We start from the raw sequence: 24230 nt of genomic DNA, 5'->3' as shown, positions 1-24230 counted from the left end.
CAGGAGCTGGGCAGGTGGAACCCATGCCCTGATAATGGTCTAGAACCTTCTGAAGGACAGGGTGAGATTCTTCAGGGAGTCGCCTAGTTTTGTGAACAAGTGGTCTCCAATCAGGGCGGGGTGGGTCCGGGGCGCGGCTCCTGGAGGTTGTACACATGTGACAGGGGCATCCCTTCACCTCCCTGACCCTTGGTTTCTTCTGTGAAGTGGGGATGTTAGGGCGAAAAGCTAATGCAACACTGAGCGTTAAGGCACTTTCACAGCCCCTGGCGCCGAGAAGGGCTCAGTGAACGGGGCTACCTTATTCACGTGACAGCCCAAACTGCACCTGCGGGCTCAGAGCTGCCACAAGGACGGCTGCTGGAAGTGCCCTGGGCCTGCGGCCAGTTCTGAGGCTGCCCGGGTGCCCAGCCAGGTGGGAGTGGAGAAGGCAGAGGAGTGGGGAGGGGAGAGGGGAGAGGTGACACAAAGTGGCTGGAGGTGTGCAAAGACATTCCGGAAGGTTCCCAGGCCAGGAGAGGAGGACTGTGTCTGTGAGACTTTGACTCCAGCCGGGAGCACCGTGGGGCTGGGGATTTGCGGACTCAGGGTGGCCTCTTTTGTCACTTGCCCTGGACAGCGGCTGTGGGTTCTCAGGTTACTTTCCTGCTTCTCTGTGGGGAGGGGGTGGGCGCGGGGGGGGGTGTCCTAGTGGCCAAATTCCTGACCGGACCGAGAGGGGGCGAGGGGGGGCCGGGCCTGGCCTGAGCTGGGGAGGGTACCTTGGCGATGCCCTAGACGGGGGTCTCGTCCTGAGGCCCTTCTCCCGGCTGCTTCCCCCTCTATTCCCAGGGGTGGGAGCATTTGCCCCACCCGCCCCCAGGCCCCGCTGCCCAGGCCCCTGCAGGCCCCGGCTGATCTAGTGACGAGTGTGGGAACGGAGGAGGCGGGTCGCAGAGCCGAACCCAGGCAGGGGCGGTGGCTCGTGCTGCTTCGTTGGAGGCGCTGGGAGGGCTGCACGGAGGAGGTGGCCCTGCTCATTGCAGCTCGGCGGCACCTCGTCTTCTCACCATTTGTGAAAGCACGTGTCCTCTCTGCAGACTCTATAAAGAGCTCCTGCTAATAAGAAGGGGTTGGCCACACGAGAACAGAAACAGGCAAGACGCTGGAATGGTCGCCCTTGCAGAGGCTGTCCAGGTGGCCTGTGGCTTACGTCATACCCGAAACAGCATGTGTCGTCAGGGAAACGCAGGGGAGAAGCCCTGCAGGGACCACATCCAGCCTCCGGGATGGAGACCAGCAAGGCCCGGTGCGGGGGTGGGGCGCTCTGAGGCCCTGGCCGCGTTGCTGATGGACGGGGTGGCCACAGGCGCCTCTGGGCACTGTGTGGCAGCGCTGTCGGTGGCTGCTTGCACACCCGGTGACCCGGGAGTCCTTTCCCGGGAGATACGGAGCGTTATTTCCAATAGCCCCAAACCGCATCCCTCCAGAATCCATCAGCGGTGGGCAGGTCATAGACTGTGGGAGTGCGCAGGGGACTCCCGCGTGGCCGCGAGCGCAGACACAGTCGCACGTGACCTCGTGGGGCCTCGCAGATGCCCGGCCGCGCGAAGGGGGGACGCAGAGGGGACGCCGTGCTGTCATTTCCGCATCTAATCGGCACCCTTGGGAGGCAGGGCAGCGGGTGTCTCTGGCAGGGAGGGTCCTGGAAGGCAGAGGGGCTGCCGGGCGCTGGGCTGGATCTGGTTCTGACCCGGGCGCGGTGACCCAGCTGCGGCTCGTGGGCATACGTCCCAGGGCTGCCTGCGACAGGAGCGCTGCTGAGCAAGTCGTGCTCTGTGTGTAACGCACTCCCTGCAGGCCCCACAGATCGTGCCTGGGAGGCGTCCGGGCACCCCGGCCTCTCCCCTGACACCCCTGACCCCAGCAGACCCTGGCTTCGTCCCCCAGGGCCCTGGGGGTGGAGGGGCCTCTGTGCTCAGGACCCCTGGGCCCACTTCCTGCCAGATGGGCTTTTGGCCGAGGTTCCACGTGTCCTGCTGCTGTGGGCGCCCGTCTCACGCCTGTCCCCTCACTTTCAGGGCTACGAGGGCCTCGTGGAAGGGGGCGAGAACATCAGGCCAGCCAACTGGCTCAGCGTCTCCAACATCATCCAGCTGGTAAGGCCCGCGGCCCTTCCTGCCATGAGCACGCGTGTGCACCGGGGACATGCACACGGGCACATGGAGGGACGCACGGAGGGATGTGCGGGTGCACACACCACACGCACAGACACACAGGGACACACAGAGACACACAGGACACACAGAGACACACACATAGAGACACACAGAGGACACAGAGACACACAGAACACACAGAGACACACACATAGAGACACACAGAGGACACAGAGACACACAGAACACACAGAGACACACAGAGACACACAGAGGACACAGAGACACACAGAGACACACAGGGACACACACATAGAGACACACAGGCACACAGAGGGACACACAGAGGGATACACAAGTGCACACATGAGACACACACAGGCACGCAGGCGTACACGCCATCCCGCAGGGGCTTGGCTCCCGGCTGACTGTCGTCCGACCGCCTTGGGGACGCGGGAGTGGGAGGTCGTGGGGGTGCGATGGCCCCAGAATGTCTCAGCTTCCAGCTGCGGGCTCTGGGAGGGGAGGACACCCTGGAAAAGGCATGCTTGCCCTCAGGGGCCTCTCTGCGCCTCCCCCGCCTTCCCCTCCGTCATCCTACTTACTGAGGACGGGGCGCTGAGCGCCTCGCTGGGGCCAGGGGTTCCTGGGAGCGGGGCTCTTTGAACCAGGTCTCTGTAGGGAGACCTGGGTCCTCCCACAGAGCAGGGCCCGCTGTGGGGCACCTGTCACCTGTGTATCCTAGACCACCAGCTGATACCTGCTTATTTAAGAGGCCTGTCGTCGTCACACGCTATGTATGGGTCAGCGGAGCAGTGGGCAACGGGCCTGGACCCTGGGTCATCCAGGCACAGCCAACCCTGCCATGCCACCCACCCCTCCTGCCCAGGGTGGACGTCCCCAAGGGACCGCGCGCTCCAGGCGCTCGTGGCAGTGGCCCGTTTGCTGAGCCCTCAACGGTCCAGTGGGGCACAGACAACCCTGTTCTTCATCAGAGCCCCCCACCCCGTGTCCTTCTGCTCTGGTGCGGTGCTCCCTGACCCCGTCATGGGTGGGGCTGCAGCCTGGGTGCCTCGTCCTCCACCCCAGGGGTCCAGGGAGGGCGGCCATCACGCCTCAGGCCTGGATCCAGCTGTCGCTCTGCTCTGAGCCTGTGTCTGAGGGTGGCTGTGGCTTCTGTCCTGAGAGACCGCCCGGGGAAGGAGCCTTGGGCCAAGTGTTAGCTGGGGTGTGAAGCTGCATGAAAGGTGGGCAGGTGAGGATGCGGGCTGGTGTTTGGAGACGGGTGGGGCACGTAGAGCATGGGGGCAGCGGGGAGGGGCGCAGGGGAGGCTGGGCTGGGCCAGGGCCAGCTCTGATGTGCGTTTTCCGTGAAGCCTGGGGCCCAGGGCCCAGCCCGGTGCTCTCGGTGGCCTGGGGAGCAGCACATTGTCCCCACCCTCTGGCCGAGTGCAGGGGCCGGCAGTGCTGCCTGTGGGCAGGGCCTGGGGAGCCAGGGCTGAGGCTGAGCCGGTGGCAGGGGAGGGGGGGGCATGCGGACGACGGCATGAGCTGCCCAGGCACGTCCCTGCGTTGGTGCCCGGCCGTGTGGGCCAGAGTGCGTGCGTGTGTGCACGCCTTACAGACCTCAGAGCCTGCTCATCCCTTACCTGTCGAGCTCCCCGAGCCGTGAGGAGAAAGTCCAGGGGGTTGGGGCAGGGGGAGGCGCACACCTGCCCAGGCTTCCGAGGAGCCCCTGGACTTGGGCCTCCGTTCCTTGGGGTCTCCCAGGCCGCCCCTGCCCAGTACGCGGGTCCCTCTGGCGCGCCCCGTTGGCCCAGGCTGCCCCTCCTCCGTGCAGGGCGGCACCGTCATCGGCAGCGCCCGCTGCAAGGCCTTCACCACACGGGAGGGGCGCCGGGCGGCCGCCTACAACCTGGTCCAGCGTGGCATCACCAACCTGTGCGTCATCGGTGGGGACGGCAGCCTCACGGGCGCCAACATCTTCCGCAGCGAGTGGGGCAGCCTGCTGGAGGAGCTGGTGAGCGAAGGTGGGTCGGCGGCGGAGCAGCTGGGGCCGGGAACAGGCAGGACCAGAGGCTGCTGGCCGGGGGTGGGGGCCTGGCCCGAGATCAGGCGGACCCTCGGTGGCTCCAGGAGCCACGGGCCCGGGTTTGGCCAGTAGTGAGGCCTGTGGGGACCCAACGTCAGGGACCCCCAGGCAGTGCTGTCCTCCTGGTGCTGGATGGCAGTTCCCAGGCTGACTCACCTGTGCTGTGAGTGATTCATTCCCCAACGTGGGTTACGGACTTGTCACAGGTTGCAGAAGTGTGATAGTTAAAATTTGGTAACGTAAGACACAGAGTCCTGGGGGGTTGCCAGTCGGAAAGTGACCTGTTGGAGCGTCGTTGGTTCTGTGCTGCTCGTGGGGGACCTGGAAGTGAGGGGTGCACTCTCCAGGGCTCCCCTGGACGTCTCCCAGAGGGTGACAAGTCCGTAATCAGCGGTTCGGCCACGGCCGCCCGGCCCCAGGACCCCTGCTGCGGGCCCTGGGGACCTGACCAGGCTGCACTGCCGGGTGGGCTGGGGGAGGGGGTGGGGATCGGGGTCCGGGCCCCGTGTTGTGGCCAAGGGGGCCGGGTGGGGCTGCTGCGGCTGCAGCTGGGCTGGCCTCCTCCTTCCCAGGCAAGATCTCACAGAGCACGGCTCAGACCTACTCGCACCTGAGCATCGCCGGGCTGGTGGGTTCCATTGACAACGACTTCTGCGGCACCGACATGACCATCGGCACGGACTCGGCCCTGCACCGCATCATGGAGGTCATCGACGCCATCACCACCACCGCCCAGAGGTGAGTGAGGCCTGCAGCCCCCCGCCCAGCCAGGCCACCAGGCAAGAAAGCTTGGGATCCCGTCTCCCGACGAGGGGCTGAGGCTGCCCTTCTGCAGGGCCAATGGCTTGTCAGCATAATTCCACCCCTAGGAGCCGGTACTGGCTGCCCCCAGCCCCCGTGTCGGGGGAGACTTACAGCGGGGTGAGCAGAGGGGCTTGGGGGTCTGGTCCCCACCCTGCCCTAGGTGGGCAGGGGCTCTGACAGGTCTCCGGCCCTGGGGCAATGGTGCACCCCACAGGGGGTCCTCAGGCTGCTGGCTGGTGACGGCCAGGCCCCAGCAGGGTGAATGGCCTTCAGCCTCAGGAGCAAAGATCGGTGAAAACCAGCGTGAAGCTGGCCGTGAGCCCGAGACAGAGGTGGCCCTTTGCCCAGGGCCGTGGCCGCCCTGGGAATGACAAGGCTGTCTGTTGCTCCCACATCCTCTGTCTCTCCTGGGCACGCCCTTGGCGGAGCTGGGGCCATGGGTGGTGTGGTACGAGAGGCCAGGCTTCGTGGCTCAGCTCCGCTCAGGGGGACTTTGCACTGATGCCATCTGCCCTTTCCACGTCCACAGCCACCAGAGGACCTTCGTGCTGGAGGTGATGGGGCGGCACTGCGGGTAAGAGGGCTGCCCGGGTCAGCTGGGGGGCCCGGGGCTTCGGGGCAGTGGGAGCAGGGTGCAGCGCCTCCAGGGCTCCTGGCACGTGGCAGGTGCTCACTTGACACTGTGGGTGTGAGAGCCGGGGTGTGGGGAGTCCTGACTGTGGGGCTGGGTGCCGCTCAGAGCTGTACCTCCCCTGTGACCCAGGAACCGGGGCCGTGGTGTCGGGTCGGGGCCCACCTACTGCAGCCCCTCCCCCTCCTGCCCCTCCAGATACCTGGCCCTGGTGTCCGCCCTGGCCTCCGGGGCCGACTGGCTGTTCATCCCTGAGGCGCCACCCGAGGATGGCTGGGAGAACTTCATGTGTGAGCGGCTGGGTGAGGTGAGGGCCAGGGGGTCTTCTCTCCCAGGGTCCCTGCCGTGAGCTGCGTGGCCTGTGTCCCCCACGAGAGTGTCCCTGGGGTCACGTGGCCAGCTTTGGCCGATTCACTTCTCTCTGGTTCAGCAAGCATCTGCATGTATCCCCCCCGGGGGCGCCAACGCCCATGGACACACCCAGGGGCTGCCCCGGAGCGCAGAGGGGCCTGAGGGGCACACTCACCACTGCCCCAGGCTGGGCTCTGCGTGGTCAGTGCTGACATGGGCGAGGGGTGGGAGCAGGGACATGGTCAAGCTGGCTCCCTCGGGCCCCGACCACTGAGCCTGGGCAAGGGGAGGTGGCTTTGTGAAGATGGGTGGACGGGAACCTGGGGCAGTGGCTGCAGCAGAAGAGGCTGTGGAGGCAGGAGCAGATGGGGGTCTGAGGCCTCATCCAGGAGAGATGAGCAGGGGTGCCTGAGACGGGGGGCCTGGAACGCGGCTGTCCAGGCCCTTCAAGGTGGAGTTGGGGGGCTCTGGCACAGGACAGGCAGATACTCTGCCCTGGGCATCCCCGAGGCCCCCCAGCTAGGATAGGCTGGCCCCTCGGCTAGGCCAGTGGTGGACTGGAGGGCTGTGACGGGGGGAGGCGCCTTCAGATCAGGGGTCGGGGGCACTCGAGGGCTGCGGTCTGGATTCAAGGCAGGGGAGCCCCCGAGACTGCACCCCAGTTCACACTCGGGCCCAGCCTGGGGCCCTAACGGGCGGTGTCTATCCCCCAAAGTCCTCTGCATCCTGGCCCAAGGGCAGGACGAGTGTGGAGGCTGCCCGGGGCCGGGCCTTTTGTTTGCTCTGTTGTCCTGGGAGGTCAGTGCCAGGCCGTTTCCTGAGGGAGAGGCGGCGGCTCAGGGCTGGCTCTGGAGCGTCGTGTCCCCATGCGACCGAGGTGGTGGCATCACTCCCGTCCGCTGCCGGAGGCTGCTCTCCGCACCTCCCACTCGCACCCCAGGGTTTTGTACCCCTGCCCAGGGCCGTGGGAGGGGCCGAGGGCCATGACTGGCTTCTGGAACCTTCCCCAGTGAAGACAAGGGTAAGGCCGAGCTGAGCCTGGCAGCGAAGCTGGCCAGAGGTCTCTGTCCTCTCCTTGGGGGAAGTCCTTGCACCCCAGGGTGGCCTTGTGGCCTCGCCTGGGTAGAGGGGGCCTCTGGTGGTGACGGTCTCTGGCTGACCTCGGCCTTGGCCTACTCGCTGAGAACTTGGGGCTGGGTCTTCCTGGAAGTGGCCCGGACTCAGGCCTGGCCTCACATTCTGGTTCTTTGCTGCTCTGTATAAGGCCCTCGCCCCACCCCGCCCCGGGGTTCCCTGAGCTTCAGTTTCCCCACCTGTTACGTGCAGGTGTCACCCTCTGCCCTGCCCACCTCCTGGGCTGCAGCGAGTGAGGCTGAGGGAGGTGTGGGCTCTTCTGGCTGTCTCCCTTCACTGCACCGCCCCCACCTGCTCCAGGCAGCCCTCTGCTCCTGGCTCCCCCGCCCCTCTGTACCCGCGTCTTGCAGGAGCTGCTGTGACCCTATCTTTCTCTCTAAGTCTCTCCGGGTGCTGTGGGGCAAACTTCTGAGGTTGGTGGATCAGAGTGAATCCCACAAACGTTTGCTGAGGAAATACATAAACAAAAAGTACTTTCAAATCCCCAAAGAGCTTTGCCTTTGCGACAGTTAAGTGACGCTCATTCGTTCATCACCAGCTGATGGAGGGAATCTTCCCGCAGTCCGGGGAGGGGGAGGGGGAGGAGGAGTCCTCCAGTCGCCCAGTCTCTACCCCCAGGAGGGGCAGCGGGGTCCTGGTTCACCCGCCTCAGTCCACCCATCGCCCCGTGAGCCCCGCGGCGTGGACCCGGGGAGGGCTTGCAGTCGCGGCCGTGTCTGGGGCGGGGCCTGCGGGCTGGTGGCTGAGCGCTGCCGCGTCTCTGACCCAGACTCGGAGCCGAGGGTCCCGACTGAACATCATCATCATCGCCGAGGGCGCCATCGACCGCAACGGGAAGCCCATCTCGTCCCGCTACGTGAAGGACGTGAGTGGGCGGGGCCCTGGGGTCACGTGGGGTGGGCGGGGCCCTGGGGAGGGGGCTCCCCTTTATCTCCAGTCCCCGAGTGCTCTTGCTGGGGCCCCACCCCCAGCTCCTGGAGGGAGCTTTCTTGTCCCTAACGATTGCCAGATGTGGGGTGGGTGTAGCCGGGACCCCTGAGAAGCCCTGGCCCCTCTGAAGCTGAGGTGTGGCTCCCGCCTGCTGGGAACCCCCAGCCCTCTGGTTTCCAGTCTTCATTCAGACCATCCCCCATCCTAGGGGCCCTGTCCAGCCCCCCACTGACAGGGGAGCCCACTGCCTATCCAGTGCCAGATTCATAACAGAACAACTTTGGGGGGAATCCTTCGTCCCTGTGCGCGGCACCCACCTGCCGGGTTCTGCCCAGGGCCCTGGGCCCCTGTCCCCCAGTGGGCCACAGCCCCTGGGAGCCTCCACGCTCCTCACTTTGGCCGCCCACCCTGTCCTTGAGTCCCAGCCAAGTGCTGCCAGGAGCTGGCCTCTCCGCCGACCCTGTGCGCTCTGCTTCCTGCCACAGTTCCTGGCAAGGCCTGACCCACAGGGGCTGGAGACCATGATGAGCTCCTGCAGCCGGCACGTGTGGGAGCACACGCCCACACACTCACATGGAAACCCACACACACAGGAGCACACGTGCACACGCTCAGGCTGTAGGCGTGAACCCTGGGCTGGCTCTGTGGGGCCCCTGGGGAGCTGACACCCTGAAATCCCTGAGGCAGGGTGGGAGGGGGAGGGGAGAGGGCTGGGGGCCACGGGGTGGTGGGACAGGGGGGTAGAGTGGCAAACTCAGGAACCCCCTCTCTGTCCCCACAAGCAGCTAGTGGTCCAGAGGCTGGGCTTTGACACACGTGTGACCGTGCTGGGCCACGTGCAGAGGGGAGGGACCCCCTCGGCGTTCGACCGCATCCTGGTAGGTGGGGCGTCACCCTGGTGCACGGGTGGCGTGGTGGGTGTGCATGCGTGGGTGTGCGCGAGCATTTCTTCACTGCTGCTGGTGCTTGTGGGTGAGACCACGGCCTGGCAGCCTAGGCCACACCCTCCTGGCGACGGCTTTGGCAGGACCTTGGGAAAGGAGGGCCGGGTGAGTGGCAGGTCGACGTCTGGTTGTTCTGAGTCTGGCCCAGGGCCTGGGTGCCCAGCTCCGGGGTCTGGGTGCCGAATCCTGATTACCGCTGGTCCCACCCCACCCTCTGCAGGGTGGGAGTCATGCTGCAGCCCCACAGGGCCAGGGCCCAGGGCCAGGGAGGCCCCGAGGTGGTGAAGCGCCCGCCTGTGAGGCGCTGGTCACCGGGGCTGGGGGCTGGAGACTGCAGGGCTGGCCGGAGCTGTGCCTGGGCCACCGTGCTGGGTGAGGCCGGGTGGCCAGCGTGGGCCTGGGGGAGCCGCTGGACCGAACCTCTCCCAGGAGGCCTCAGTGCGTCCCCATCCCACACAGAGCAGTGGGGACACTGGCCTCAGAGGGGGTCTGGCCCCAGGCGTGCACTCGGGACGGGGGGTCAAGCACTGGCCCTCCACCAGGCCTGGCGCACAGAAGGGGCTGTCGAGTGCCAGCATGGGCCCGGGGTCTCACCCGGTGGCAGGAGAATGGGCTCACCTGCTGCTTTTGCAGATGGTGGAGACACCGGAGGCCTGGGTCGGCGGCAAAGGGGCTCCAGAGGCCCAGCTTACCGCTGGTCCCCGAGCCCAGGCCCTGCAGCCCAGGCCCTGCACACAGTGGGTTACAGGAGAGCGGCCGTCACACGGTTCCCGAGGGACACAGGAGCATTCTCCAGGGCTGCTCCCGACACCCACCTGGCCAGTGTGGGAGGCCAGGGGCGTGGTCTGGGGGCGCCAGTGTCTCGCCGAGCTGAGCCGCGGGCCTTGGTCTCTGGCGCGCCTGTCTGTTCCCGTTGGCCGTGGCAGGACCCCTGTTTGTGATTTGTCTCCATGGAGGGTGGTCCTTACCTGACCAGTTGTAGCTGGTCCAGCCCACCAGCCCATGCCCAAGTTTGCGCACACACCGGGACAGCTGTGACAAAGGAGCCCCAAGTGAGAAACCTCGTCATAGTGGAGAGAACTCTGGAAACCCCAGTCCAGCCCTGGCCCTGCCACTGCAACCCCGGGGTGCAGGGGCCACGCCCTCCTAGCAGGGCCGGCTGAGACCCGGTGAAATGGTGCCGGGGGGCTGCTGTGAAACGTGGTCGTGCTAAGTCACCGTTTCTAGAATAAACAGCATCGCTTACTCCAGAAGCTTCTAGTGTGTGCGTGCGCATGCGTGTGCGTGTCCGTGTGCGTGTGGCTCTGAGAGCCAAGGGCGTGTGCGTGGCGTGGGGCCGGCTCCGTGCCGGCTGCGCCTGCCTGAGCCCCGCCCACCCCTCTCTCCGCTCAGAGCAGCAAGATGGGCATGGAGGCGGTGATGGCCCTGCTGGAGGCCACGCCCGACACACCGGCCTGCGTGGTCAGTCTCTCCGGGAACCAGTCCGTGCGGCTGCCCCTCATGGAGTGCGTGCAGATGGTGAGTACCCGCCGGCACGGGGGCTTCCCAGGGAGGTGCCTGGGGCTCTCGTGCCCCCTCCCCGCCACAGCCCCGGCGCTGCCTGTCCTTCCAGGCCCCTCAGGGCCCAGCCAGCAGGCCGGCTGCAAGCCCCCCGCCCCGTCCCCCTGGGCGCCCGGCTGCTGCTCCGCGCGTGTTACACGGAGCGAGCGGCAGGTGCATCGCGCCTTCTGTTGTGGCCCCCCTTCCGAGTGTGTTGCTGCGCCCCCCAGCGGGCCTCAGGGTATCCGAGGCCTGCAGTCCTCCAGGTGGGGGAGGGAGGTGTGAGCACATCCCCAAGGTGCCCCCAAGGTAAGACAAGCCCGAGACAGGTGTGGGAGCTGCAGGGAGCTGGGGAGCCCGTGGGGGGCCTGTGGGGGTAGCTGGGGGGAGCCCAGGACACTTAGCTTCCCAGAGCCAGTGGGACAGACTGGCTTTGCAAACTGGGCAGGGTGGGGCCCTGGGGCTAGGATGGGAGGGGGAGGGGGAGTGGGTGGCCAGAGCCCCCGGGATGTCTCATGTGGTTGGAGCAGGGACCACGGGAGCGGGGAGTGGGGAGCAGAGAGAGGCTGGCTGTGGGGACCCTGGGGCACGGGGCTCGGTAGGTTTGGGGGGCCCTGCAGCTGGGGGCAGAGCAGGGCCTGCCCAGGGGAGGTGGGCTGGCGCGGGAGAGGGGCCTCCCTGGCGCTCCTCCTGGAAGATCCTCCTGCGGCGACCTCCCCTGGGCCCCGCGTTCGGGCAGGCTGGTCGCCAGTGGGTGGTGGGTCTGGGGACCAGAGCAGCCTCACCCTTCGTTCCTAGACCCCAGCTGCCCCCCACCCCCTTCCCAGGGCTGAGGGGGAGCGAGGCCCGGGTGCCCCTTCCAGGGAGGGGAGGACCTGGCAGGCCAGGTGGGGTCCCCTTGCCCCTCAGCCCTCTCGATTCCGACAGCTGCCCGGCGGGTCTGGGTCAGGCCCCCGCGTTGGGCTCAGACGCATGTGCCAGGCCTCCGCCTCCAGCCTGTGCGTCTTGTTTTCTTTAAGACCAAGGAGGTGCAGAAGGCCATGGATGAGAAGAGGTTTGAAGAGGCCATCCAGCTCCGAGGCAGGTGAGGGCCTGGAGGGCCTGGTGTTGGGCAGCTGTCTGCTCAGTGGGGCCACAGCAGACTCCGAGTGGCTCGCACACGGCCACCCCCCGACACGGGGACGTGCCCACTTGCAGAGGTGGCGCTCTGAGACCTTCCTCCTGGGGCGTGCATCGTGTAGGAGGGACAGGGCCCGACAGTGTCGGAGAAGTAGGCAGGCTGTGTGCATGCGCCCCGCGGGGCTGGCGGGGCCTGCAGGGCGCTGGGGGGATGGGGGGACACAGCACACGGAGGGTACCTGGGAAGGGGGAGGGGGGAACTACAGAAGGCAGCAGCGAGGCAGGCCCGGGGTGGCCAGGTCAACTGGCCCTGCAGGTCTGCTTCCTGTGGTTCCCGTGGCCACGCTTCCTGCCCCACTGCGGAGCTGCCGAGACCACACAGGCTGAAAGCGGGCGCTCGCTTTGCGGAGGGGGCTGTTGGGATCGCGTGTCCATGGGGGCCTCTGCCGCCCGGCGACGGCGCCCAGCCAGGGTCCGTGGCGACAAGAGTGGGGAGGTGGGCTGCACCCGTGTCCAGCTCCTCTGAGGCTGTGCTGCCGGCGCCGTGCTGTGCTGAGCTGTCCCGCTTTCTTTCCAGGAGCTTTGAGAACAACTGGAACATTTACAAGCTGCTTGCGCACCAGAAGATCTCCAAGGAGAAGGTGAGGGGCGAGCCGCAGAGCCCACACCTGGCTGCGCCCTCGGCTTCCTCCCGCCTGCCCTGCCACCCCGCCAGGGAGCGGGGAGCTGGCGCCTCTGAGCCAGGACCCGCCCTCCCGTCTGGGGTCTGAGCTGTGAGCTGAGAGGACCAGACCTGGCCTCTGCTTGACCAGCAGGTCCCAGACAGGCCTGGGGATTACGCTGGCCTGTTGCTTATCAAACAGCTGGAGGAATTTAAGTCAGGAGAGGAAGTTTAACTCAGGAGACGAGGGATACAGTGTTATGACACATTCCAAAATAGGTAAAACCCTCAGGAAATGGACTCTCTTCAAAATAAAGATGACAGCAGGCTTCGTTTCTGAAACCACAAGGGCAAGGAAAGGGTCCCACCGAGACAGTCTTGGACGGTGGGGTCCTGGCCCCCCATTCATCCCAGGAGCTGGTCAGGGCTGGGCATTGGCTTCCGGCAAGGCAGGGTGGTCCCCATATCCCCTTCCAGAACCGCCTGGGGCATGACCACCTCGGGCACGTCAGGCTGGTATTACCAGGACCCACTAGAGCCAGGCTGCCCAGCAGAGCCAGTGGCCACTCGCGGCTGCGGAGTGCTGGCAACATGGCTGTCCTAGTGAGGGGTCCCTGCATGCCACGCGGGCGCAGGTTCTGGGCAGCAGCGAGGGAAACGGCTGTGGAAGCACCCGATAGCAAAATGTCTTACATTGATTCCGGGTTGAAGTGATGACGTGTTGGTTCTATCAGGTTCCAGTAACCCTAGGATTGAAAGAGCATCGCCTGCTTCTTTGCACTTTCTTACCGTGGCTGCGGTGGCCCCCTTCCCTCCACGCACCCGTGTTGCTCGCCAGGGACTTTCTGGGGTGCTGCTGCCCTGAGCCCTGAGCGTGGGGTGGTTGCCCAGGGCCTCCAGGCAGGCGCTGACTCTGGCCTGAGCCACTGCTGCCCCGTGAGCCGCGCTTGGCCGACAGCGGCCCGAGTCCCGCTCCTACCTTTGGCCGAGGACTTTGCGGTAGCGAGCGGGGCCTGCACCGCGGCTCATGTGGTCTCGGGCACAGCCTTGCGGTGTCAGGAGGACAGGCCTTTGTCGTGCCCAGGGGGGAGTCCCATCTCTGGGCCGTGTCCAGGCTGCCACGGGGACTGGGGGGAGGACAGGCCTTTGTTGTGCCCGGGGGAGTCCCATCTCTGGGCCGTGTGCAGGCTGCCACGGGGACCGGGGGGAGGACAGGCCTTTGTCGTGCCCAGGGGGGGTCCCATCTCTGGGCCGTGTCCAGGCTGCCACGGGGACTGGGGGGAGGACAGGCCTTTGTCGTGCCCGGGGGAGTCCCATCTCTGGGCCGTGTCCAGGCTGCAACGGGGCCTGGGGCCTCTTCTCCGGAAGCGGCTCTCTGCTGACTTCTGTCCGGGTCGGCGGTCCCCCGCCCCGCGCTGGGGCTCATGCTCTTGTCTCCCCACCTTCTCTGAAGACCAGCTTCTCCCTGGCCGTCCTGAACGTGGGGGCCCCAGCGGCTGGCATGAACGCGGCCGTGCGCTCAGCGGTGCGTACCGGCATCTCCCAGGGCCACACGGTGTACGTCGTGCACGACGGCTTTGAAGGCCTGGCCAAGGGGCAGGTAGGTGTAGCCGTGCCTGAGGCCAGGCGGGGGGCGGGGCCTGCGGGGGTGGGCCCGTGTGTCTTTGGTCAGTTTAGGACGTGTCCCCAGCTTGCTTACGAGCAAACAAGGACCAAGGGGCTCGCCATGTGGGTATAAGGGCCAGGCCAGGTCCTCTCCTTGGGGTGGAGGGGGAGCACCTGGGTCCACTTTAGCCCGCCCAGGCCCCGAGACCCCGCTCTGACCTGTGGTAGGACGGTCAGTGCCGGGCACGGCCTCTGTCCCCCCTCCCCCGAGGACGTGCGCTCCCCGAGGACAGGTCCATCACCTGAGGAGGGGTGGGCCAGCACCCCTGGCCTGCCCCCCCTGAAGCCGCGCCTCGCCCTGCAGGTGCAAGAAGTGGGCTGGCATGACGTGGCTGGCTGGCTGGGGCGCGGTGGCTCCATGCTGGGGACCAAGAGGTGAGCACCTGGCTGCCGAGGGCAGCAGGGGGGTGGGATGCAGGCGAAACCAGCCCCGTGGCCCCGGGCTAGGTCTCCTCTGGCGGGTGGCCTGTCCAGAGCGGGACACAGACCCTCCTGCCTGGGGCTTCCTGGCCAAGAGCTCACTTGAAGTCACCTGTGTAGAGGAAGGCTGCTCGGGCGGCTCCGCACCTACAGAAGGGACCTCCTCGGGCAGGAAGTGAGGCTCACAGCCAGGCTGTCGGGAGGGCAGTGGCCAGTGCCCAGCAAGGGCGTTGAATAGGCGCCAGGCCGCTGGTGGGCCCTGCCGCCCCCGGGTGCCTCACCTTTGCGTCCACCTCTAATCGGGAATCCCACCGCCACGCCCCAGGCCTGCCTTCTCCCAAGGTCGGGCACGGTGCAGACGTGGGTCCTTCCAGCCTGGCGTTCTGTACAGATGCAGCACGTCCATCTGATTTATCTCCCACTGCAGGACACTGCCCAAGGGCTACATGGAGAAAATTGTGGAAAACGTCCGCATTCACAACATCCACGCCCTGCTGGTCATCGGGGGCTTCGAGGTGAGGGGGCAGCTGCCGGGGAGCAGGCGGGGGTGGAGGAGGCCCCAGGGTGTGGGCCGCCGAGGTGGCCCTTCCGGAAGCCCCATGTGCGGGAGGTTACCTTGAGCCAGCTGGACTGATGGGGCCACCAGGGTGAGTGTGGCAGGGCTGGTGAGGAGGGGGAGGGGGGCGGGAGGGGGAGGGGGAGGGGTGGGAGGGGAAGGGGAGGAGAGGGAGGGGAGGGGGAGGAGAGGGAGGGGGAGGAGGAGGAGGGGGAGGGGGAGGAGAAGGAGGGGGAGGGGGAGGAGAAGGAGGGGGAGGGGGAGGAGAGGGAGGGGAGGGGGAGGAGAGGGAGGGGGAGGGGGAGGAGAGGGAGGGGGAGGGGGAGGAGAGGGAGGGGAGGGGGAGGAGAGGGAGGGGAGGGGGAGGAGAGGGAGGGGAGGGGGAGGAGGGGGAGGGGGAGGGGGAGGAGGGGGAGGGGGAAGGGGAGGAGAGGGAGGGGAGGGGGAGGAGGGGGAGGGGGAGGGGGAGGAGGGGGAGGAGGAGGGGGAGGGGGAGGAGGGGGAGGGGGAGGAGGGGGAGGGGGAGGAGGGGGAGGGGGAGGAGGAGGAGGGGGAGGGGGAGGAGAAGGAAGGGGAGAGGCAGGGGCAGCTCTGACCGCAGGGCAGGGACAGTGTGGGTGAGACGGCCCAGGCAGGAGGGTCGCGTGGCCTCAGCCTCCCGCTGCTGAGGCGGTGGTCCAGAGTGTCTCTCGGCGGAGTTCTGGGTGGTGGGGGGCACGTCGGTGTGATGCTGGGGCTTGGTCAGCCCCCGTAAATGACAGATACCCACTCTTGCCCTTTCCTGAAGGAGCCCAAGCCCCCGCAGACTGCATGGAGTGGGCTGGGGTCAAGGCAGGGTGGGCGGGCCTCCTTCCTGTCCTCCTTGGAGTCCAGTTTCCCCAGTGAAGGCGGCTGCAGAGCTCCAGGATGGGGCCCGCCTGGTCTCGGTCCTGGGTTGTGGCAGGTGGGCCCAGGCGCCCATCGCTAGGCACACAGCCGGGAGCAGGACCCAGGGGCCCCTCCTCGTGCCTTGTCCGGCAGCCCGGCCCCTCCCGATTCCTTCAGGCCTACGAGGGGGTGCTGCAGCTGGTGGAGGCCCGCGAGCGCTACGAGGAGCTGTGCATCGTCATGTGTGTCATCCCCGCCACCATCAGCAACAACGTGCCGGGCACCGACTTCAGCCTGGGCTCGGACACCGCCGTCAACGCCGCCATGGAGGTGGGGCGTGGGGCCGCTGCCCCCACTTAGGCCGGCAGTGGGCGGACGGGGCGCCTGGGGGGGAGAGCGCCCAGAGGGTCTGCCGAGGGGTGGGATGGGGTGCGGGGCCCCCACCGAGGCTGGCGGCCTGCATGGGGAGTGGGCAGGACATGGCTGCCCCCAAGGTCTCAAGGATGGCAGAGAGGTTGTGACTCTGGGGTCACCAGGGTGTGATGATGACGGTGGTCAAGGCTGCCACTGACCTAACTGAGCTACTGTACTGGTGTGGATGTCGGGCCACGGTTCTGTCCGGTGAAGCAGCCACACGTGGCTCTAGGGGAAACCCAGGGCTCCGGCTGGGACATGGGAGGGTGGGAGCTGGGAGCCCAGTTCCTGGAGGGGTCCCAGCAGGCTGGCGCCACCAGGGGCTCTCTGGGGGCATCCCCACCGCTGTCCCCACTCTCTAGACCTTCCCACCTTCGACTCTAACCCCACATGAGCCTAGCTTCCCCAGGGGTTCATTATCTCCGTTTTGGGGGGATCTGAAGCTGGAAGGGGGCGTGTTGCTCAATCAAGTGCTGCGTGTTTTTAGATGGAGGAGAAAATACAAGTGAAACAAGAGGCTAAAGGAGATCCCACCCCACCCCCATCTCCTGACCCAGAGTCCCATGATCCTCAGGGGCTTTCTTTGAATTTACCTCCCGTCTGAACTGGCTGTGGGCCGCCCACGGCCCCTCTGAACCTTCTGGTGCCCCTGCCCCTCACCAGATGAGGGAGGACAGGGTTCGGTTTTCATTTGCAGCTCTGACTTCTGGTTGAATATTTTTCTATATGTTTATTGCCCAATTGTCAGGGGTTTTTGAAAGTATCTTTCTCCACCATTTGCCTATTTTTCTCTGGGCACGTTTTCTTTTTTATTTGTAAACGTTGTTTACATATGTAGGCTATAGACGCTTTGCCAAACATTGCAGCCGTTTCCTCCACTTTGCTCTTCATCTGTTATCTGGGGTCTATCCTCATAGTTCAGACACCAGTAACCTACATATCTGTTTTATTTCTTTCCTCAGTTCTTTATTTAATGCTTGAACTTCGTTGAACTGTTCGGTTAGGATTGTCATCACTTGTCGTGTTATCATTAGCGTCTGCAGAGCACTCACTTCACGTCGTCAGGGCCCCTGTTTACGAAGACCCTGCCGTGGTAGACTGTCTTCACCCATTGGCACATGAGCCGATTAAGGCCAATGTGTCCCTGGTCCAAGGTCAGGGAGAGCCTCCTAGAGTGTCCCTGGCCCCTACCCACTAGATGCTGGTGACGCCCACCTTGTCCTGGGGGCACCAACGCCTGGGCTGAGGACCCAGTTCCGTGTGGCCGCGTGGAGGGCGTGTGCTGAGGGCTGCCAGTGCCCTGGGCACGTGGGGCAAGGGCTGTCCCAGCCGCATTGGGAGAGAGACCCGGGTGTCCGCAGCGTCGTGGGTCCCCGCGGTCTGAGGGGAGGGCTCTGACCCGCACCCTGGCCCTCAGAGCTGCGACCGCATCAAGCAGTCGGCCTCGGGGACCAAGCGCCGTGTGTTCATCGTGGAGACCATGGGGGGCTACTGTGGCTACCTGGCCACCGTGACCGGCATCGCTGTGGGGGCCGACGCCGCCTACGTCTTCGAGGACCCCTTCAACATCCAGGACTTAAAGGTGAGCCGAGCCCGTACCCTTCTCCTGGCCAGGCTGAAGGGGCCCCTCCCGAGACGCAGTGGAGCAGGCCTGCAGAGGAGGCGGGCCCGGCAGGCTGGGGCCTCGCTGCCTTCGAGGGGACACAGCCCGTGACCCTCTGCACCCCTTCCCCGACCGGGCAGTGCTCCTGCCTCCCTGTGGCCTCCGTGGCTGGCCCCGGCCCTCCCCCCGGGGCTTCACGGTCCAGCCACAGGCCCACACCTGCACCACCGACACAGCCCTCCAGCAACCGCAGCCTGGTCCCCGCGCCCCGCCCCCAGGCTGATCTGGGTCTTCTCAGCCCCACCTGTTGGCTAGTCCGGAATAGGCCCTCCCAGACAGCCTCAGGCTGCGGGAAGGGGTGTGCAGTGCAGGCTGCTGCCCCCGACTCCGCTCAACCCAGGTCTTCACCCCACAGGCCAACGTGGAGCACATGACCGAGAAGATGAAGACGGACATCCAGAGGGGCCTGGTGCTCCGGTGAGGCTGCCGGCGAGCCCGCAGGGTCCAGCAGGGCGGCAGCTGGGTGGGGCAAGGCTGGGGGGCTTAGGAAGGAGTGGGTGGGGTCGGGCTTTCCTGAGAGCCTGTGGCCGAGCCGGAGGCCTCCCCGGCCACCCCCACCCCCTTCTTCCCAGAAACGAGAAGTGCCACGAACACTACACCACGGAGTTTCTGTACAACCTGTACTCCTCCGAGGGGAAGGGCATTTTCGACTGCAGGACGAACGTCCTGGGCCACCTGCAGCAGGTACGGGTTCCGTGGACGGCTGCTCCCTGGCCCCCGGCCCCCAGCTGTGCCCGGGCCGACGGGTCCCAGGAGGCCGTGGCAGGATGAGGACCCCTCTCTGTGCCTCTCCTCATGGGGCACCTGGCTGTAGGTGCCCCTTCGTCCTCACACCCCTGAGCAAGGCTCGCGTCCTGCCCACGCCGCAGCCTGAGGAAGGGGCGGGGCCGGGAGCCACTTCCACCCTGACAAGCTCCTCCCCTTCTGGCCCCCTGGAGGCCCTGCAGGAAGCCCGTGCTGTGGGTTCCAAGCAGACTGAGGGCCGTGTGCACCCCTAGGGCTCCCCTCTCCCGGGGGCCTTTGCTCACTGGTGGTGGGACCTGCCTGCCGGATGCAGGGGCCCACGGAGGCCCCCCAGTCAATGAGTAGGCAGCCCGCTGCCCGGCCTCTGGAGGTGGCTTTTAGGGGTTTTTAGAGGTGGGACGGAGAAAGGGGCCGGAGTGCTGCAGGTCGAGGGGACGAGGTGTCAGCCCGGCAGGGCTCACCTGAGGTCACGGCAGGGCCTGGTTGCTGGGCTCGGGCCAGGGCTCGGCTGCCTGAGGCCCAGCTCCTCCCTGAGGGCCAACACCGGGCCTCACCCACTGTGTTTCCAGGGCGGGGCTCCCACCCCCTTCGACCGGAACTACGGCACCAAGCTGGGGGTGAAGGCTATACTCTGGATGTCGGAGAAGCTGCGGGCAGTCTACCGCAAGGGTGCGTGAGGGAGGTGGTGGCTAGCGCGACCTGTCCCCGCCGAGGGCCCTGGGTGTGGGGCTGCCGGCACGTGCCTGTGTCCACAGGGCGGGTCTTCGCCAACGCCCCCGACTCAGCTTGCGTGATCGGCCTGCAGAAGAAGGCGGTGGCCTTCAGCCCCGTCACCGAGCTCAAGAAGGACACCGACTTTGAGTGAGTCCCTCCGAAGAGAGGGGTGGACCGCCGGGCCCAGACCTGCCTGGACCCCTGATCCCACAGCGCCGCCCGGTCCCCACGCCCAGGGCTGACCCCGGGTCCCTGTTCCTCCCGACGGGGCAGAGAGTTGAGGGTGGGGTCAGCCACGGTCGGGTCTGCGGGCGCTCGCGGTCTGCCGACCCCTCCTGGGGGCGGGCCCCGGCACCTCTGAAGCGCAGGGGCCGGAGCTAGCCTCCACATGTCCCGGGTCCCGAGGTCCAGGTGTCCCGAGGGGGCGTGCGGGGCCCAGGTTGGGGCGGCGGCCCGGGAGCTGCCCCGCCCCGCCGCAGGCGCCGCAGGCCCCGCCCCCGCCCCCGCCCCTGACCGTGTCCCGGCCCCGCCGCTGGCACCGCCTGCCCCGCCCCCTGGCCCTGACCCCGCCCCGCCGCAGGCGCCGGCACCGCCCCCTGGCCCTGACCCCGCCCCGCCGCAGGCGCCGGCACCGCCGCAGGCCCCGCCTGCCCCGCCCCCTGGCCCTGACCCTGACCCTGACCCCGCCCCCGCCCCTGACCGTGTCCGGCCCCGCCGCAGGCACCGCATGCCCCTGGAGCAGTGGTGGCTGAACCTGCGACTCATGCTGAAGATGCTGGCGCACTACCGCATCAGCATGGCCGACTACGTGTCCGGGGAGCTGGAGCACGTCACCCGCCGCACCCTCAGCATCGAAACAGGCTTCTGAAGCCGCGTCCCTGCCCCGCCCCCGCCTGCGCCCACCTCCCCCCGCCCCCCCCGCCCCCACTTTGGAGCCTGGGCTGCTGCCACCTGGAGCCTGCGGGCAGGCGGGTGGGGGGTGCACCCTGGCTCCGGGACTCTCACGGCCCCAGTTCCAGCCTGCTGTCCGCTCGGCTCTTCCCCAGGACACAGCACCCTGGGCACCCACTTTCCATCCTAGGGGTATGTGGGGGCGTCCGCGCTTGGACACCGCCGCCCCTCTGCCTCGGTACCCATGTGGCCCGGAGCCTCTGCCCGAGCCGGCCCTGCACCCTCACCAGCCCTGGGGGCGCAGCAGCCTGGGTCTCCGTGCCGGAGGGTGGGGAAGTGCCCCGGCGCGCCTCACTGTGCCCCTCTCCTGTGTGCACTGGCCGCCGGGGCTGAGTAGCGCTTGTCACCTTTTTTAGAAATAAAATCACCCCGACTGTGGGGTGCTGTCAGTCTCTGGAAAGCAGGGCTTCTGGAACCTTCTAAGGAGGGTGGGTGGGCTGGTGGTTGGTAACCCCCCACCTGCACACATGGGTCTGGGGGCCTCCTCTGGGCTCTGGGCTGAGCCCGGTCTCAGGGACACGGGCCCTCTGGGGCCGCACCCTCATCCCAGGACCAGCAGCCCCTGTCCATGTGATGAGCTGAGCCCCTCCATCCTGCGGGGTGACCTGGGCCCCCCAACCGCGTCCTGAGGGGTGACAGGCCTGGCTTCCCCCCCCTTCTTGAGAGGACTTCTGAGCCTGGTTCTTGGGCCCCAAGTCTGACCCGGAACGTTCCCCCCGACTCAGCCTGGGGTCTCAGCAGCACAGCCGAGGATCCTGGGGCAGGTGGCTGAGGGCAGGCGGCCCTCGCTCCGCAGTGGCGCCGGCACCAGGGTCCTCGGGAGCACGAACTGGATGTCGACCTCGTGGTCTGTGCTTTGCAGGTCCCCGTCACCCCTGCGCAGGTTGCCCATCCACGTGTGTTCCCACTGCAGTCACCTGGGCCCTTCATCCAGGGCTGCTCTGCCTGCACTCCTGCCCTTGGCACCCTTAGAGGTCAGGACGAGGTTCTGGGACCCAGGAGGTTTTGTGGGGAGGCCCACAGGCCAAGTTGGGGGTCCCCGGGTGGGCGGGGGTCTCCCTGTCGGGCCCAGGCTGGGGCCCAGCGTCTCAGGCTGCCTTTGTGTGCCCACAGACCCCGGCAGGGAGCCTCGGTGACTCCTGGGCACCGCAGGCCTGGCTGGGCTGACCTGTGCTGGGGGCCCACGCCAGCCTCACTGTGTTGCCGAGAGCCTGGGGGCTCCTGGGTGCCCATTTCTGGAGCTGGGGCCCCTCCGGTCTGCTTTGCCAGCCCTGGGGCAGGCCAAGGGGGGACAGTCCCCTAGCGGTCTGAGCCTCTGTCTCAAAAGACCAGGGGCAAGTTTCCAGGGCCCAGAAACCTGAGTGTGCATGTGTGCGTGTGTGCGTGTGTGCATATGTGAGCGTGCCTGTGTGTGTGTGTGTGTGTGCACGTGCACACCTATGTGCCTACATGTACGTGTGCACACACGCCTATACACGAGCGGGAGGCTGGAGCTCAGGGGTGGCGTCTCCCTTGGGGGTGACCCTGGCTGGTGGCAGCCGTGTCCCCTCTGTCCTCACCACACGCCAGCCCCAGCCAGGATGCCACGCTGACCCAGGCACTGCCCAGTGCCAGCCTCGCCCTCGCCTGGCTCCGCTTGAGCCCTGTGGTGCTGGGGCCAGGCCCTCCCAGGGTGCCCAATGCCCAGCCTGGGGAAGGCGGGGGAGCGCTGGAAGGCTACTTTTCCAGGGTTTCCGGGTTGGTTTGGCTGAAATGTGCATTGTTTGCGGATGCCTCAGCAGCCGTGAAGGACCTGGCCCCGTGCTGGCCTCCGACGCGCCCTCCAGGCCTGCCGCCTGCCTTCCGGGCGCTCAGCCCTCCCCAGGGCGATCCGCGCGGGGCACACAGGAGGCTGCCTGCCAGGCTGGAAGGACGTCCGCGGCGCCACCGGCCGCCTGTCCAGCAGCTGGGAGGCCCAGGCAGAGGCTGCGGCAGCTGCAGAAGGGCCAAGGTGTCCGGGCCCAGTCCCTGCCCTGCTTCTCCCTCCCTGTCGCCCCCCTTCCTCCTCGCAGCCGGCGCCTGGGCTCCCCAAGCAAGAGGGGGCTCCCCGTTCGGCCGGGTTTGGTCTCAGCCGGACCTCGGCCCTTCTGAGCTGCCTGTTGGTAGAATCCCAGCGGCAGCAGGAGGGTGTCCGCTGCCCCTAGTCTCTGAGCTCAGGGAGGGAAGGCCCACGGCCTCCTTATCCCTGATCCGGGGATGCCTGGAGCGGGGTGAGGTGGGGCGCCGAGGTCACCGGGTTAGGGCAGGCCCACCAGGACACTGCCTTCTGTTAACTCAGAGTCACCTGATTAGGGGCCTTAACTGCAGCTGTGCAGCCCCTTCACCTTGGCCATATATCCATCACGTTCACGACTGGCCCCCCATTTGGGGGTGAGGATCTGGTAGGGTGTACACGCCAGGGGGCTGGGACCTGGGGCCACCTCAGAATCCTGCCTCCCGCCACAGACAACAAGACTGGGCCTCAACTGCAGGAAAGCATGTGTGCAACAGTTTCTCAGAATGGGATGGGGGTGGGGTGTGAGGCCAAGGGCGCGTTTCAGGGGACATGGCTGGGGAAGGAAGGTGCTGCAGGCCCAGGAACGGGGTGAGCCAGGGACCGGGCATCACTCTCGAGCTCCCTGAGACCAGGACAGGGCTCTGGGAGGGGCCGGGTGGGGTCCGCTGCGCACTGGGGTGTGGTCTGGAGAGCAGGGGTGATGACCCCCCTGCCTTGGGAAGCAGCCGGATCCCCACGATTCCTGCAACCCCCCCTCAGCCCCACTGGTCTAGGGCCACCCGACTGAGCAGGCTGGGGAGGGCTTGAACCCTGAGCCCCTCTCAACCCTAGCAGCACCCCCGAGGCCCAGGACGGTCCTGGAGGGCAGCTCCCCCGAGGCCATGGCCCCCTCCCTGAGCCTGGTGCCCACCGGGGAGGATGCCAGGCAGGCTCTGGGACACAGGTGACCACAAACGCATAGTTTTTCTGTCTCAGCGTTCTTGCATTCTGTCTCACTAGGCGGAGACTATAATTTTAGGCCCTGGCAAACTCTGCAATTCCTGCGAGCTTCCCGGGGAACACAGCCCATGAGTCAGCCTTGCGGAGGTGATGGAACTTTGAGAGCGTCCACCAAAGTAGACGCTTGTGCAGCAGGTTCAACTAGAGCCCTTCTCCGTAATTCTGCCGGTGGCAGGGCTCGGCAGGTGCTGGAGAGCATCGAAGACCACCCCAGAGGCTCCTGCGCAGGTGCACTCACGACAGGACTGTGGGAGGGGCCTCCCCTGAGGACCTAAATGCAGGGGGGTGGGGGAGGCCCTCGGACACTGTCCCAGACCCTGGACAGTCCGGCCAGGGGACATCAAGGCAACGTGCAATGTGTTTGTCTCAGTCTGATGGTTGAGTCGGGCCGCTCACCTGTCAGGGCTGCTCACCTGTCAGAGTGCTCACCTGTTGAGGTGCTCACCTGTCAGCAGTTCCGCCCATTGGGCACGTGGGGACGGTACAGTGACACCGTACTGGCTTGCCTACTTGTCGTCATCCTGAGGAAGGGTTTACGCAGGTGCTACACCCCTGGCCTGGCTAAGGTTCATAGGTTTGTCTCGTCCAGCCCTGCCCTGCCCACCAGTCCCTGCAGAGGGGGCAGGGCACGTGTCGGGCCCCTCAGGCGAGCTGTGGCCACCCACCTCCCTCATGTGAGGCTGTGACGGGCAGCTGTGCCCTTTACGTAGAAATAGCAAAAAGTGACAGCCCTGCAAGAGGAGAAAGACGCCGACTTCCCAGGGACGAGGCCCCGTGTTGAACAGGGATGAAGACACTCAGGTCGGCGACAGCAGGACACAGACCAAGCTCGGGCTCCTGCGTGCCCACGCCGTCCTGG

General features: G+C 66.6%; 1 protein-coding gene across 2 annotated transcripts in view; it reads left to right on the top strand.

The window, feature by feature from the left end:
• Positions 1-20701, top strand: part of PFKL (phosphofructokinase, liver type) — a 28141-nt gene extending 7440 nt beyond the window's left edge. The window contains exons 3-22 of one of the 2 annotated variants that reach the window (XM_082839159.1): positions 2061-2138; positions 3979-4158; positions 4803-4968; positions 5564-5608; positions 5864-5972; positions 7920-8015; positions 8866-8958; positions 10417-10542; positions 11583-11647; positions 12260-12323; positions 13797-13943; positions 14313-14383; positions 14856-14943; positions 16029-16181; positions 17683-17847; positions 18284-18345; positions 18501-18612; positions 19242-19341; positions 19428-19533; positions 20107-20701. In XM_082839159.1, the coding sequence (XP_082695285.1) occupies positions 4895-4968; positions 5564-5608; positions 5864-5972; positions 7920-8015; positions 8866-8958; positions 10417-10542; positions 11583-11647; positions 12260-12323; positions 13797-13943; positions 14313-14383; positions 14856-14943; positions 16029-16181; positions 17683-17847; positions 18284-18345; positions 18501-18612; positions 19242-19341; positions 19428-19533; positions 20107-20254 (1824 nt within the window). In that variant the 5' untranslated portion in view covers positions 2061-2138; positions 3979-4158; positions 4803-4894 and the 3' untranslated portion in view covers positions 20255-20701. Of the gene's footprint in view, positions 1-2060; positions 2139-3978; positions 4169-4802; positions 4969-5563; positions 5609-5863; positions 5973-7919; positions 8016-8865; positions 8959-10416; positions 10543-11582; positions 11648-12259; positions 12324-13796; positions 13944-14312; positions 14384-14855; positions 14944-16028; positions 16182-17682; positions 17848-18283; positions 18346-18500; positions 18613-19241; positions 19342-19427; positions 19534-20106 lie in introns of both variants that reach the window. The other variant, XM_082839158.1, reaches the window with a different exon arrangement.
• The last annotated feature ends 3529 nt before the right edge of the window (positions 20702-24230 follow it).

Source organism: Leucopleurus acutus (assembly GCF_964270905.1).
Source record: "Leucopleurus acutus genome assembly, chromosome: 5".
Classification (NCBI taxonomy): Eukaryota; Metazoa; Chordata; class Mammalia; order Artiodactyla; family Delphinidae; genus Leucopleurus; species Leucopleurus acutus.
Note: the sequence above shows the minus strand (reverse complement) of the source record. Positions and strands in the feature narration are given on the sequence as shown.